Raw genomic sequence first — 14,242 nt, 5'->3', positions numbered from 1 at the left:
GGACTGTTGTGGGACGTCCGCCCGCCTAGCGGTCCAGGCACATACCACATATAGGCTCTAATGCACCTGACATCGCATCTTGGGTTAAAAAAAAAAACTAATTGTAGTCTGCATTTTGATTCACTCGGTCTTGTCTCGGTCTCGCACATGATTTTACTCGGTCTTTACTCGGTCTTGGACTAAGGGACTCGGGACTACCTCCACCGAGTCCACTCGAGTCCGTGTCACTACAAATGCTTTGACATTTTATTATACCATTATTATGAGGAGCCCATTCACATTATTAGTAAGCTGTCTGTCACTTATGGACAGCTGTCTTGTTTAGTAACGGAGCGCATAATGCACCCGGCAGCTCTTGTAGTTGACACACAGTGCAGCAGAACACTGGCAGCCCGACAGACACCACACTCCACCTCTGCCCTGTCCCTCTAGTTTATATTCTTTTAAAATTATTTCCATGAACAGCGCAAGCTTTCCAGGTGTTTTTTTTGTGTGTGTGTGTGTGTGTGTGTGTTCACTGTGTTGTAGCCTGTGGTTGTTTTAATAAACAAGGTTCTCTAAAGATGATTAGAGACTGCTTTCAGTTGCGCACATTATACTGTGTCACTCACTGCAGTAAATATCTCAGTCCAAGCAGCAAAACTAAAAACATTGATTAACATTAGATCCTGACCGATACTGTCGTCGGCTTGTCTGGAGATATAACCTACATTTAAATGTGCAAATCACTTAAATGATCTATTATGTTGTACCACATCGTGCGTTATTACGCACTGGGGGACTTACCTCTTTCTGCTTTTCATCTTAAGCGCGTCCTATTTATTTCATGCAATAAAGAATTAAGTATGCCTACACCCACAAACGTTTCCACCATGAATATAAAAGCATCAACCTGTATTCATGAGGCAAATACTCACAATGGTGAGCTTGTATTTTCAAATAGCCTATGTATAAAATAGGGCTAAAGAGGTTAATGTAATTATCTATAATGTAATAATTTATATCTCCAAAGTAACTAAAGTTTTCAAACAATTGTAGCCGAGTAAAAGTACAATATTTGAGAGATGTAGTGGAGTAAAAGTATTGAAAATTGGAAATACTCCAGTAAAGTAAAAATACCTCAAAATTGTAAGTAGTACAGTACTTGAGTAAATGTACTTAGTTACTATACACCATTGGATGAGTGTATTGTTTTAATTTGAAGACGAGCCATTCATTTGAAAGGTTTTGGTCGGATGATGACGTTTACATATTTTAAAACTGAAGATGCAAACGCATATTGAATGACAGTGTGTTTAAATCGAATGTCTCACCAGTGTTTGAACATTTCAAGAAGGCACACAGGCACTTCCTAATATCCTCCCATTAAAACCCACCCAGTCTATTCTTAGGTGAGATACCTCCATCTAGTGTCCACCACACCATCAGCTTGAGTTTAAAAATACTTTATTCATAAAGCACTTTAAAAAACATAGATGCAAAGTGCTTTACACACAATAAATAAATACAAGTATACAAGCTTAAGGGACAAGTGACGTAAGTTCTCACTAACTGTAAACCACATTGTTTCAGAGGACACTAATAACAAATATAATATAGGGGTCCTCCCCCAGACACAGCATATTAACCATGAATGGATTATGTGTATGGTAATTAATACAAATACATGTGCTACAAGCTCTTGTGGATTAACTATAAGCAGATGTACATTTCTACAATTTATCGGCAGCCATATTGGAAAACATGCTGCCATATTGGATTGGATAAACAGGCTAAAATAAAGTTTATCTGCCAAACTCAGATCCTCCAGCTCTGGAATAGCATCCTCCCAGCTAGCTCCTACAGCCAGTGTGTAATCATAAACATCTTGAGGCAAATGATCACATTTAGCATGCAAGCCAGCTGTTTTCAACTGTGAGTGGATAATGTTATCTCGACCCGGAAGTGAAACATTGTCAACATCCTGTAGTGGGGGTTGCCTAGCAACGAGCTTGTGTGTCTGGTTAGAAGAGCTGCCGGGCTGCTGCACCACAGCCACTGTCCAAACTGCTCCATAGCCGCATAGCGTGACTTCAGCCACTGTCCAAACTGCTCCATAGCCGCATAGCGTGACTTCAGCCACTGTCCAAACAGTTCCTTCTCCATTTCAGGAAAAACATACTGAAGTATGTTTTTAGAGTCTCTATAAACTGAAATGAAGGAATTTCCTTTAGCCAAGCCCCCCTATAAGTAAGAGATGGAGTGAACGCCCACAATTCCACCGGCGCACACACACACACACACACACACACACACACACACACACACACACACACACACACACACACACACACACACACACACACACACACACACACACACACACACAGGGAGTTGCAGCAGCCATGGGAGCACGCAAAAAAATACGCGCAGCAGAGAGACAGAGGTTTTGGCACCGTGAGGTAACGTTTAGGAATAAGGTTAGGTTTAGTTTAGGCATCATTTACTGGGGTTACGTTTAGAAATACCAGGTGAATACCGCCGGATTTGCCCCGGGCGACTGGGCTTATTATTATATTGGTAGCCTATATTATTTTGATATTAAATAAAGTTACACATTACAATCCGTACATTTTCATGTACATACGTTTTGTGTGTGTGTGTGTGTGTGTGTGTGTGTGTGTGTGTGTGTGTGTGTGTGTGTGTGTGTGTGTGTGTGTGTGTGTGTGTGTGTGTGCGTGCGTGCGTGCGTGCGTGCGTGCGTGCGTGCGTGCGTGCGTGCGTGCGTGCGTATGTCATTTCGGTGTTGGAACAGCGGCCGCATTTCTCTCGGTCCGACCCCCGCAGCAGGTGTTCCATCAATATCAAACATGTTTGAAAATGGTCGGAGCGGCCCCGACCGTTCTGTGAGCAACTCGGGAGGGTTTAGATTGGATCTTTGAACCCTCAAACTAGACGATATTTATGCCCGAGAAGATTCGCCCCCGATATAGGCTGGGGTAGGGCACGCCCCCCCCCCCCCCCCCCCGATACCCGGGAGGGTTGTTTTTTATCCCGATTATCTTGTAGTGTAAGGCCAGCTTAGTCTCTGCTGCTGAGAGAAGAGGGGCTATAGAGCTTGCTTTATACTTTGCAGTACGACGGTGTCGCGCACCTAAAATAGCAGACCTACAAGCTGACAACGCGTCGTGGATGCAACGCATTGTGAGCTTGTAGGTCTGCTATGTTTTTAAAACATAATAAATAAAAAAATAGCATACTGGATTAAATTCATATAATATTTAATAACACAGTCTAGGTCCAGGGTCTTCAACATTTTTCAGGTCAAGGACCCCTTAGCTGAGAGAGAGATCAAGCAGGGACCCCCAGTACATAGGCTGTTGTATAAAACTGTGTTGCAGATGAATCTTTCTTTCGTTTAGACTGTTTTTGTAACCTCAAGTAAGAGGACACATATGGAACGAAATGGACCCCGACGTGAAATAGGGCGCTAAATTCGCCTATAATAAACGTCAGAAATGATCAGTGTAACACCTGTGTCGAAAAGGTAGTGTAAGACAGTTACCTAATTACAATGGAGGATTAAAAGTTGGACTAGTTAGGTTCGTCTACTGGATTCAGAGGGGTAAATGATGATGCACTTTGAGTTGGCCGGCTCAATTTTATATTTGAATGAAATGGGTAACAAAAGACAAACATAAAACAATGCGCACAAACATAGGACAATAGGCAATAAATGAGGTAGGTATACCTTGGTATCAATGGACCTCTAAATCTTTAGGGTGCACCCAACTACACTGACTGACAATAACTGTATGCAACTCAGTTGCAGTAATAAACCAGTTCAGGTTCCAATATTTCACAATCAAATAAACAATCAGGACTTGAATCCAAAAATATCACACTTCACATTTACAATAACCCAGGACAATAAAACAAAAACACATTCACTGACAATGACCCATACACCACTAAGTGGCTATAGAATAGTCCCAAAGACACAGGGTGTCTCGCCCTTAGTGTGTGTGTGTGTGTGTGTGTGTGTGTGTGTGTGTGTGTGTGTGTGTGTGTGTGTGTGTGTGTGTGTAAGGGCAGGTAGATCATCTATTTTCAAGTATCCATTGTATTTGTATATAGGCTTAAAGTGCTCATAATCGCTTTTGTTGGGCTTGTTTTCACAAACAGAGCGAGCATTAGCTCGCCGATCAAAGGCTGATCTGCGTCAGATCGGGAGGTTTTGTCGGCTTGGTGCAAATTTATTTTTTAGCTGAACACAAAATAAACTTTAAATGACTGTTCATTGAACAAACAGCCTAGTCACCAGCAGTGCTGGGACTTCACTCTTAACATGTTAGCCACCTAGCAGCTAATGCATCCAAACACTGTCACTCACCAAGGTTTGCAAATGAAATCAGCATCAGCACATCAGGGCTGTCTAGATGACTCAATGTTGCTTCTCACAACAGGCTAAAGTCATTAATGTTGTGCTTTGATGTACACAACTGATATTATTCTATATTTTCTTAAACTTAATCTTTTTCTGGTGCAAGAGACAAGGAGAGGGTTCCCAAGCAAAGGTTTGCTGAAGTGGCTCCTCTCTGATCTCACTCTGATTAGCTGGAATTCGTTCCACCTGCTGTCTCTGCACACACAGGCAACAGGCCCTTGTTCAGACAGGGCGTTGTCTCTCATCTAATTGGGCCACAGCTTAATGTCAATCAAGTTGCTATAATGAAATGGCTGGATGAACTGATCTGAGAAACCCTTCTGTGCATCTTTTATGGTAGTGAGGGAATATGACTGAATGAATGAATTGTCACTTGATAACTTTTTAACAGTTATTAATTTATTCATACGGAAGGATGATTTAATCCATTTTACTTTGCTATTTATCTATTTATTGTAAAGGGTGATTCAGTGTATTTTAACCCATTTCTGGACCTGGGGTACATCAGCATTCATTGGAGGTCGGGGGGGGGGGGGGGGGGGGGAGCAAGAAAAAAAAAAGAAAGAAATTACATCTGGACCACCCCCCCCCCCCCCCCCCCCTGGTAACTAAATAACGAACAGTCCCTAACAGCAGGTTACAGTAGGTGCTGCACACGGCACCAACCTTGGGGGGGCACCAAAGGCGTGAAGATTTTTGAAATTTAGAAGCAGCGGCTGTTAAAGGAGCGCTACAACATTGAAACGCTCCGGTGAAGCGTCACTTTTTTTACGCGCTGCGCTGCAATACAGCATATTTCAATACATTTAGGAGTAAATGACAGATTTCTTTGTTATAGAGCTCTTGCCACGCTCAGTGTTGACCATGTCCTCTAATTATAAGCGACATTGCCCTTGTTTTTCTGTGAAGGTACTTGTAAAGACTGGTGGTTGGGCTTTGTCCCCGTTTCTAAAACGTTGTTGATATTTGGCATGAGTTATTTGTTGATAGCTTGTAGATCTGCTATTTTCTACAACCACCAACACCACTAGTAATAATATTAATAATAACTAGAAAAGGTGCCTCTCGGAGCACAGGTCTCCGCCAGGTCAGGTAGGTTATTGTGGCCTCCTGGTGGCGCTATAATAGGCCAATGTGAAGAGGGTGGCATTTCTTCTTAGGCCTTTCATGGCAATCGGACACTTCATTCATGATTTGAGGCATTTTGTTCCAAAAATGTGTATTGCTAAATTAGACCTGCTGGTGGCACAGGCTAATGTGAAAAGAGTGGCATTTCTTCCTTGGCCTAGTGGGAATATGCGTGCAAAATGTCACTGAAATTGCATGCTGCATTTTTTAGGTGGAGTTAGACTGATTTAGAGTCTGATTTAGAGTCTAACTGTAAAGACTAGTGGTTGCGGTTTGTCCCCGTTTCTAAAACGTTGTTGATATTTAGTATGAGTTATTGGTTGATATATTGATTCTTGTACCACACCTCCTCAAGTCCATCTGTGATTATTACCAAGATGTTTTACTGTACCAATTCTTAATAATTAAATATTGAAATATTACAGAATCCCAATCAATTGTAATGTAAACATTACAAATGTAATAACAAATTCTAAACAACTTCTTATCAGGTAACAACTCCATATTCTTGTAACTCATGTCTTGCATTACCAATGCTGGCCAAATCAATCAACTAATTGGCAGAAAGCACAAGCATCACACATCCTACTATCCACTACATGCCTGACCTCGGAAAAAACGCCTCCCACAGACATACAGGGACTGACCTGTTTCTCACACTGTCGCCAGTTGATAATCAATCCCCTCCTCCTACCTCGCTCCGCCGGACCTCCGTTCCACTCGAGCGTCCCTCTATTTCCGTTATATTCGAGCGTGTCCCGCCGGGTCCCGGGGATGACGTCCTTTTCAGTCACGCTCTACCAAACGGATTCAGCATAGCGGGTGGTTTAAGAATCCGCTATGCGCTTTCCCATGTGTGTGTGTGTGCACACACACATGGGATAACGCAACAACACGCCCATGGCCAAACCTTCAGGCGCAAATAACAGAGTGGGCATAATGTTTACGGCGTGGCCGTAAGATACTGTTGGGTACAGCGCCAGCTGCCTTGTGCGTAATTAACGGGTAGCGGGTAGTGCCAAGGGATAGCTCAGGATGGATGATAGGGCCCCAAATCTCTCTGTCGAAAACAGCCGATCTACAAGCTCACAACGCATTGTGTTGTGAGCTTGTAATGAAATTACTTGTATTATTATTTATTTTTTCTTGTGGGGGGTTGAACTGTCTCATTAATACTGTGTGTGTGTGCGTGTGCGTGTGCGTGTGTGTGTGTGTGTGTGTGTGGGCAAAGGGAACAGAACTGCACTATTTTACATCCAGGTAGAAAGTATTTACATCCTCTTCATATCAGCATTGAAAATTAATGATAAATAAAACTTGTATTTTAACCAGTTCAGCACTCTATTGTAGTGGAAATGCTGCAACTACAGGAAGAAGAAAAAATAAATAAAATAAACAACCCCCCCAAAAAAAGACAAGACATTTCTTACCCCTTTCCTCGGGCGGCATTGAGTTTGTCCGGGCGGGCTGCCTGGTCAAGATAATGGAAGGAGAAACACTGTAGTGTACACAGTGACGTCAGTTCAGCAAAAGCTAAGGTACGGCAAGGTTAGGGTTGCCAACTCCCAGAGATTGAAATAAGGGACACCTATCCTGGGCGCGCGGCAAAGGCGTGCGGCCGAAACAAATTTGGGGGTCAAACCCCCCAAGACAGAAAGAAAACTATGCATTATACCTATAACACAATACAAACACAATGGTCTTACACCTGCATTAGGCTACTATTCATGATTTTTTTTTTTAAATGACGGTTGACGAAGTCTCCCAGTCTCTATACACAGCTTTGAGGAATTCGGCTTTAGCCCCGCCCCCCTATAAGACCTTTTGGAAGTGCACGCCCACAATTCAACGTCAGAGACAGAGAGAGAGAGAGCCTCATTTCAAGCACAGACACAGACACAACACACACAGTTAAACTTAAAGGACTTTCATTTACACGTGTGTACACGTTTAGATGACAACGTTCTCTCTAGTGAAAACGTTAAAGTGCCGTTGCGTTCTCACTTTTTATTTTGTCTTTAGATGGTGACGCAACACTGATTGAAAACGCTGTAGTGCGCAACTGATCTGTGGGTTGCCATGTCGGCTTATTATAAGCGACTTTGGGCTTGTTTTTCCTGTAAAGTTGCCTGTAAATATTGGTTGTTGCGTGTTGCAGGTTTTTGGGCTTTTAAAGTGTAGTTACTTTGTTGATGTTATTGTTTAAACAGTCCTCAAACATGTGCATGCCAAATTATTGTATTTCTTCGCAGACCCCCATCTGAATTAATAAATATATATGGTGAAAATAGCCAATCTACAAGCTCAGTGAGCTTGTAGATCTGCTATTTTCAAAAGGAAATAGTGAAATAATATTTGATATCTATCTATCTATCTATAGATATAGATATATATATAGATGTAGATAGATATAAAATATTATTTATTTTCAAGATCTAGCAGATAGCAGATCTTCAAGCTCACTGTGAGCTTGTAGATGTGTGTGTGTGTCTGTCTGTCTGTCTGTCTGTCTGTCTGTCTGTCTGTCTGTCTGTCTGTGCCCCCGTATTTTCGTTTATGTACACAAATCTTCGAGCCCACACCGTCACAGGCAAACTTACAAAGGACTTTCAAATACGGCCCTTGGACACTCACACTGCGCCTTAAGACATGGCGGGCGCATGGGATAACTTCTTCATACCACCAGCACGCAACATCCCACAGAAAACATTCTTTATCACGTTATACAATAAAACAACATATAACATTATTAATATAATAGATTACATCATTAATACGAAATGTATTATATTATAATATATCATATACATTATAATACATATTATTATAATATATCACATTATAATATAACATTTGATTACAATAATTAATATAATATATCTCTGCTGTCCAGCACCAACCAACTAACTCCACAACACTCATTTTTCAGGAAATGAAGAAATCATTATTATTTAAAAAAAGCAATACTGCCTCATCAAAGTTGGTATAGTGACTATATATATTATCAGATACTTGCATGTGTCATATATGATCACCACTTTACCCAAATCCAGCACAAGTGGAGTTAGGAGTTTTGTCCAAACAAAGTTAGGTGTCTGAACAGCTGACAATAGCGCCAATCGCTGCTGAGGGAGAGGTTTGAAATGGGGCTAAATTCTTAAAAGCTAACAATGGATCTCCAAGCTCACAATGCATCACAACGTGTGAATTAATGCCCTGATGCTTCATGATACTTATTATATAGGCCTACAATAATAAACAGGACTTTGAATATTACAATAACGTCTGCAAAGAGGGGTTCACAGAGTTGGAGTTCCTGTTTCTAAAACGTTGTTGATATTTAGTATGAGTTATTGGTTGATATATTGATCATAGTACCACATCTCCTCAAGTCCATATGTGCTTATTACCAAGATGTTTTACTGTACCAATTCGTAATAGTTAAATATTTAAATAGAATCCCAATCAATTGTAATGTAAACATTACAAATGTAATAACAAATTCTACACAACTTCTTATCAGGTAACAACTACATATTCTTGTAACTCATGTATTGCATTACCAATGCTGGCCAAATCAATCAACAGAAAACACAAGCATCCCACTACCCACTACATGCCTGACCTTGCAAAAAAAAAACAACTCCCACAGACGTACAGGGACTGACCTGCTTCACACTGTCACCCGTCTACACATGACATCTTATGTCATACGTCCTTGTTTTTTTGGAGCCAAGGTATGGCACCTGCCCTACCTTGCCTAATAATAATAATAATAATAATAATAATAATAATAATAATAATAATAATAATAATAATAATAATAATAATATAATAATAATAGTGTCAGGTAGTGTTAGACAGTCAGACATTGATGCATTATTTTTCTGCTTCCTACAGTGTGAATCATGGAGGAGAACACTGGATTAAACCTCATCTCCTTAAAAAATGTGAGTATCTGTCTGTCTGTCTGTCTGTCTGTCTGTCTGTCTGTCTGTGTCATACACTGTGTTTATACTCTATTAGCCCCTCCCTCCTTGGATGCTGTCCTGAAAACTCCTCAGTAGAACTTCCAGAGAATTCAGATGGTTTCTCTGCTCTTAGCCTGGTCCTTAACACCAGCTGATGCTTGTTTACAAAACACTCCCCCCCACCTGACACACCTTCTGCACTGTTCAACCCCCATATAAAACACATTATAACATTTTATAAACTCATTTAAACAAACTGCTTTAACAATCATTCAGATAAGATTGCAGATCTGGCTGCATTGGCTATTTGAAAATAGAAGATCTACAAGCTCACAACGCGTCACATCGCCAGGTGTTGTGAGCTTGTAGATCTGCTGTTTTCAAAATATACGAGCGCTTATGTGAGAGCATTTTCGGGAGTTTTGGACTAATAAATGTTTATAATCATGTATAACAACTTATAACCGTGTTTATAACGTATTATAACTGCTGTTCATAATGCATTATTATGCTCAGTGGAATAGCACATTATAACTACCCTAACTTACTCAGTTGTAAAGGCTCATAGAGAAGTGCTGTAATGTGTAATAATGCATTATAATCAAATGTGTATTAAATGGAATAATGTCTTATAAACATCAATAATGTGCTATAACATGACTTTGAGACCTTTAAGTAAAGTGGCCACATATTCATGAGTTATTAGACATTTAATAAATATGTTTGTTATAATGTGTTATGACACATTACTGCACTTCTCTATGAGCCTTTACAACTGAGTAAGTTAGGGTAAAAATAATGTGCTGTTCCACTGAGCATAATAATGCATTATGACCAGCAGTTATAATACGTTATAAATGTGGTTATAAGTCCTTATACATGATTTAAACATTTATAACAAGCATTATAATGCCTTATAAGGGCGTTGTAATGCATTATAAATGAGCTTATAAAGCATTATAGACCTTCATAGAAAGTGTTACCACCCTTTCTTACTGGCTTTCCATGCTTTGGTCGTATTCTGGTTCTTCATGTCGTAAAATCGGGGCGTTTTGAGAATATTTAAGGACGTGTTATTTAAATGACGCTCGGTTTCAGCCGTCAGATTTATCAAAGCCCCGACCAAATGTACGCTAGGATTGGCTGTATAGGTTCCTTTGATAAATGTCACTTGGACGTTGGCCTACGGGCAAATTTAAATCAAAGAATACGCAGTTTTTTACGCTCCATTGATAAATGAGGGCCACTGTCCCCACATACAACACTCCTTCTGCCACACACATTCTGCTTAATGTCCCCAAAACACACTGTCCTCACATACAACACTCCTTCTGCCACACATTCTGCTTAATGTCCCCAAAACACACTGTCCTCACATACAACACTCCTTCTGCTACACATTCTGCTTAATGTCCCCAAAACACACTGTCCTCACATACAACACTCCTTCTGCCACACATTCTGCTTAATGTCCCCAAAACACACTGTCCTCACATACAACACTCCTTCTGCTACACATTCTGCTTAATGTCCCCAAAACACACTGTCCTCACATACAACACTCCTTCTGCCACACATTCTGCTTAATGTCCCCAAAACACACTGTCCTCACATACAACACTCCTTCTGCCACACATTCTGCTTAATGTCCCCAAAACACACTGTCCTCACATACAACACTCCTTCTGCTACACATTCTGCTTAATGTCCCCAAAACACACTGTCCTCACATACAACACTCCTTCTGCTACACATTCTGCTTAATGTCCCCAAAACACACTGTCCTCACATACAACACTCCTTCTGCTACACATTCTGCTTAATGTCCCCAAAACACACCGGCCCACATTTATCAACGCGGTGTAGACCAAATAATGAGTGTACGGCGAGATCCCGCCGCCTAAGATCCCAGGTCGTAGGCAGTTGTTGACTTTGGCTGCACCCGTTTGTTCCATTGTAGACATGTAGAGCAGTATTTTCGGACCGTCTGACAGGCATCTGGACACATAATCCACTCCTAAATGTATATCTACACTAATAAATAATCCCTGTGAAAATATATCATTTTCTAAAGTAATTTAAACAAACTTCTTTAACAGTCATGCAGATCTGGCTGCATTGAAAGTAACAGATCTACAAGCTCACAAGAGTCGCATCGGGACGCGTTGTGAGCTTGAAGATCTGCTATTTTCAAAATATACGGGCGCATTTGCGAGAGCATTTTCGGGAGTCGGGACTCCCGACCATCTTTTCATGGACAGTGAGGTCTACAAACTTAACAGTAGCTTGTCCTATGGTATGGAGTTATGTCATAGAGAGTTATGAAGGCTACAACCTGGCTGGGTTAAGGATATTAACCCGGCACTCCAAAGTAATCTTTGCCGAGCGCAGGATATCTCTTATTAACGTGGCGGCACGGGATCACTGCAGCCCGCCCGAGTCTCATGGGGAATAGCCTACATGACTGCTTTATGTTAGTGTAACTCGAACGCGCACTGCTCGGTATGGGTTAAATAAATGTATATACAAACGTATTCCATTCATGGCGATGTGATTGGTATCATAATATGTCATTCATGTAGGCTACAAGCCTACGTGACAAAGATTGTACCGCTACGGATTACATGAAAGACACAGTTGGGCGTGTGTGTGTGTGAGAGAGAGAGAGAGAGAGAGAGAGAGGTGTGTGCGTGTGTGTGTGTGTGTGTGTGTGAGTGTGAGTGTGAGTGTGAGTGTGAGCGTGTGTGTGTGTGTGTGTGTGTGTGTGACTTGACAGGCAGCGAGGCGAGCGGGGGAAACGCTCTCTTATTTTCTTATTTTCTTCATGTCGTAAAATCTGGGCGTTTCGAGAATATTTAAGGACGTGATATTAGATTAAATGACGGTCGGTTTCAGCCGTCAGATTTATCAAAGCTCCGACCAAATGTGCGCTAGGATTGGCTGTATAGGATCCTTTGATAAATGTCACTTGGACTTTGGTGTAAAGGCGAAATATAGGCAAAAATATAAGCCGTTTTTTTACGATTGATAAATGAGGGCCACTGTCCCCACATACAACACTCCTTCTGCCACACACATTCTGCTTAATGTCCCCAAAACACACTGGCCCTCATTTATTAATGGAGCCTAAAAAACAGCATATTTTTTTCCATAAATTCGGCCGTAGGGCAACGTCAAAGTCACATTTATGAAGCGATCCTATACAGCCAATCCTAACGTACATCTATGTGGATTTAGGCAGAGCCATGATTTAGGAAACAACTCCTTTCTCTTTGTCTGTGTGTCCAGTGAAAAGGGGAGGGGCTGGTGATCGAGTCGTGACGCGTTGTTAGCTTGTAGATCTGTTTTGCTAAATTGTGACGTATATTACGTCAGAGCACTTACAGAAGTAGTCTACATAATTATTGGGTAATAATGGAGTTTGATAGAAACTGTACATTAACGGTGCAGAAAGCAGCCAGAATACTGAGCATTATGTTTTGCAAAGTGTGGAGTTATTTGGAGCATAATGTCTGTGTGTGTGAGATCCTCACCAACGCTGACTCCCAACTCCATGGGTGTCCTCCTTCATTCTGGTAGAAGGATGTGACATGTGGGGAGCTTATCAGATATTTTAGTGACTTTTGTAAAAAAAAAAAAAAAAGAAAGTGAAAGTGTGTCTGTGGGTTTTATATGTATATATTTTAAAGTATTAACATGAGGTTATAATAACTACTTTGGATCCACTGGAACATGGGTTCTTTATTACATTTCCTGATAAGTATTGTATTTAGAGAACCAGGATGATAAGTATTGTATTTAGAGAACCAGGATGATAAGTATTGTATTTAGAGAACCAGGATGATAAGTATTGTATTTAGAGAACCAGGATGATAAGTACTGTATTTAGAGAACCAGGATGATAAGTATTGTATTTAGAGAACCAGGATGATAAGTATTGTATTTAGAGAACCAGGATGATAAGTATTGTATTTAGAGAACCAGGATGGAAATAAGACTCCGAGCTTCATTGTGTTTTTATCCTCAGTGATCTATTCATCCATCTATTCATCTATTCATCCATCTATTCATCCATCTATTCATCTATTCATCCATCTATTCATCCATCTATTCATCCATCTATTCATCCATCTATTCATCCATCTATTCATCTATTCATCCATCTATTCATCCATCCATCTTTTCATCTATTCATCTATTCATCCATCTATTCATCTATTCATCCATCTATTCATCTATTCATCTATTCATCTATTCATCTATTCATCCATCTATTCATCTATTCATCTATTCATCTATTCATCCATCTATTCATCCATCTATTCATCTATTCATCCATCTATTCATCTATTCATCTATTCATCCATCTATTCATCCATCTATTCATCTATTCATCTATTCATCCATCTATTCATCTATTCATCCATCTATTCATCCATCTATTCATCTATTCATCTATCTATTCATCTATTCATCCATCTATCCATCTATTCATCTATTCATCCATCTATTCATCTATTCATCTATTCATCCATCTATTCATCCATCTATTCATCCATCTATTCATCTATTCATCTATTCATCCATCTATTCATCTATTCATCTATTCATCCATCTATTCATCCATCTATTCATCCATCTATTCATCTATCCATCTATTCATCCATCCATCTATTCATCTATTCATCTATTCATCTATTCATCCATCTATTCATCC

The 14,242-nt window shown here is 40.3% G+C and overlaps 1 protein-coding gene across 1 annotated transcript in view; it reads left to right on the top strand.

Annotated features, from left to right (window-relative positions):
- LOC308101958 (stonustoxin subunit beta-like) overlaps window positions 1-14,242 on the top strand; it is a 34,984-nt gene that overhangs the window by 13,810 nt on the left and 6,932 nt on the right. The window contains exon 4 of the mRNA XM_080451512.1: window positions 9,455-9,504. Within this exon, the coding sequence (XP_080307638.1) occupies window positions 9,455-9,504 (50 nt within the window). The remainder of the gene's footprint in view (window positions 1-9,454; window positions 9,505-14,242) is intronic.

Source organism: Gymnoscopelus braueri, assembly GCF_963280865.1.
Source record: "Gymnoscopelus braueri genome assembly, chromosome: 15".
Lineage (NCBI taxonomy): Eukaryota > Metazoa > Chordata > Actinopteri > Myctophiformes > Myctophidae > Gymnoscopelus > Gymnoscopelus braueri.
This window is presented reverse-complemented; position numbering and strand designations above follow the sequence as displayed.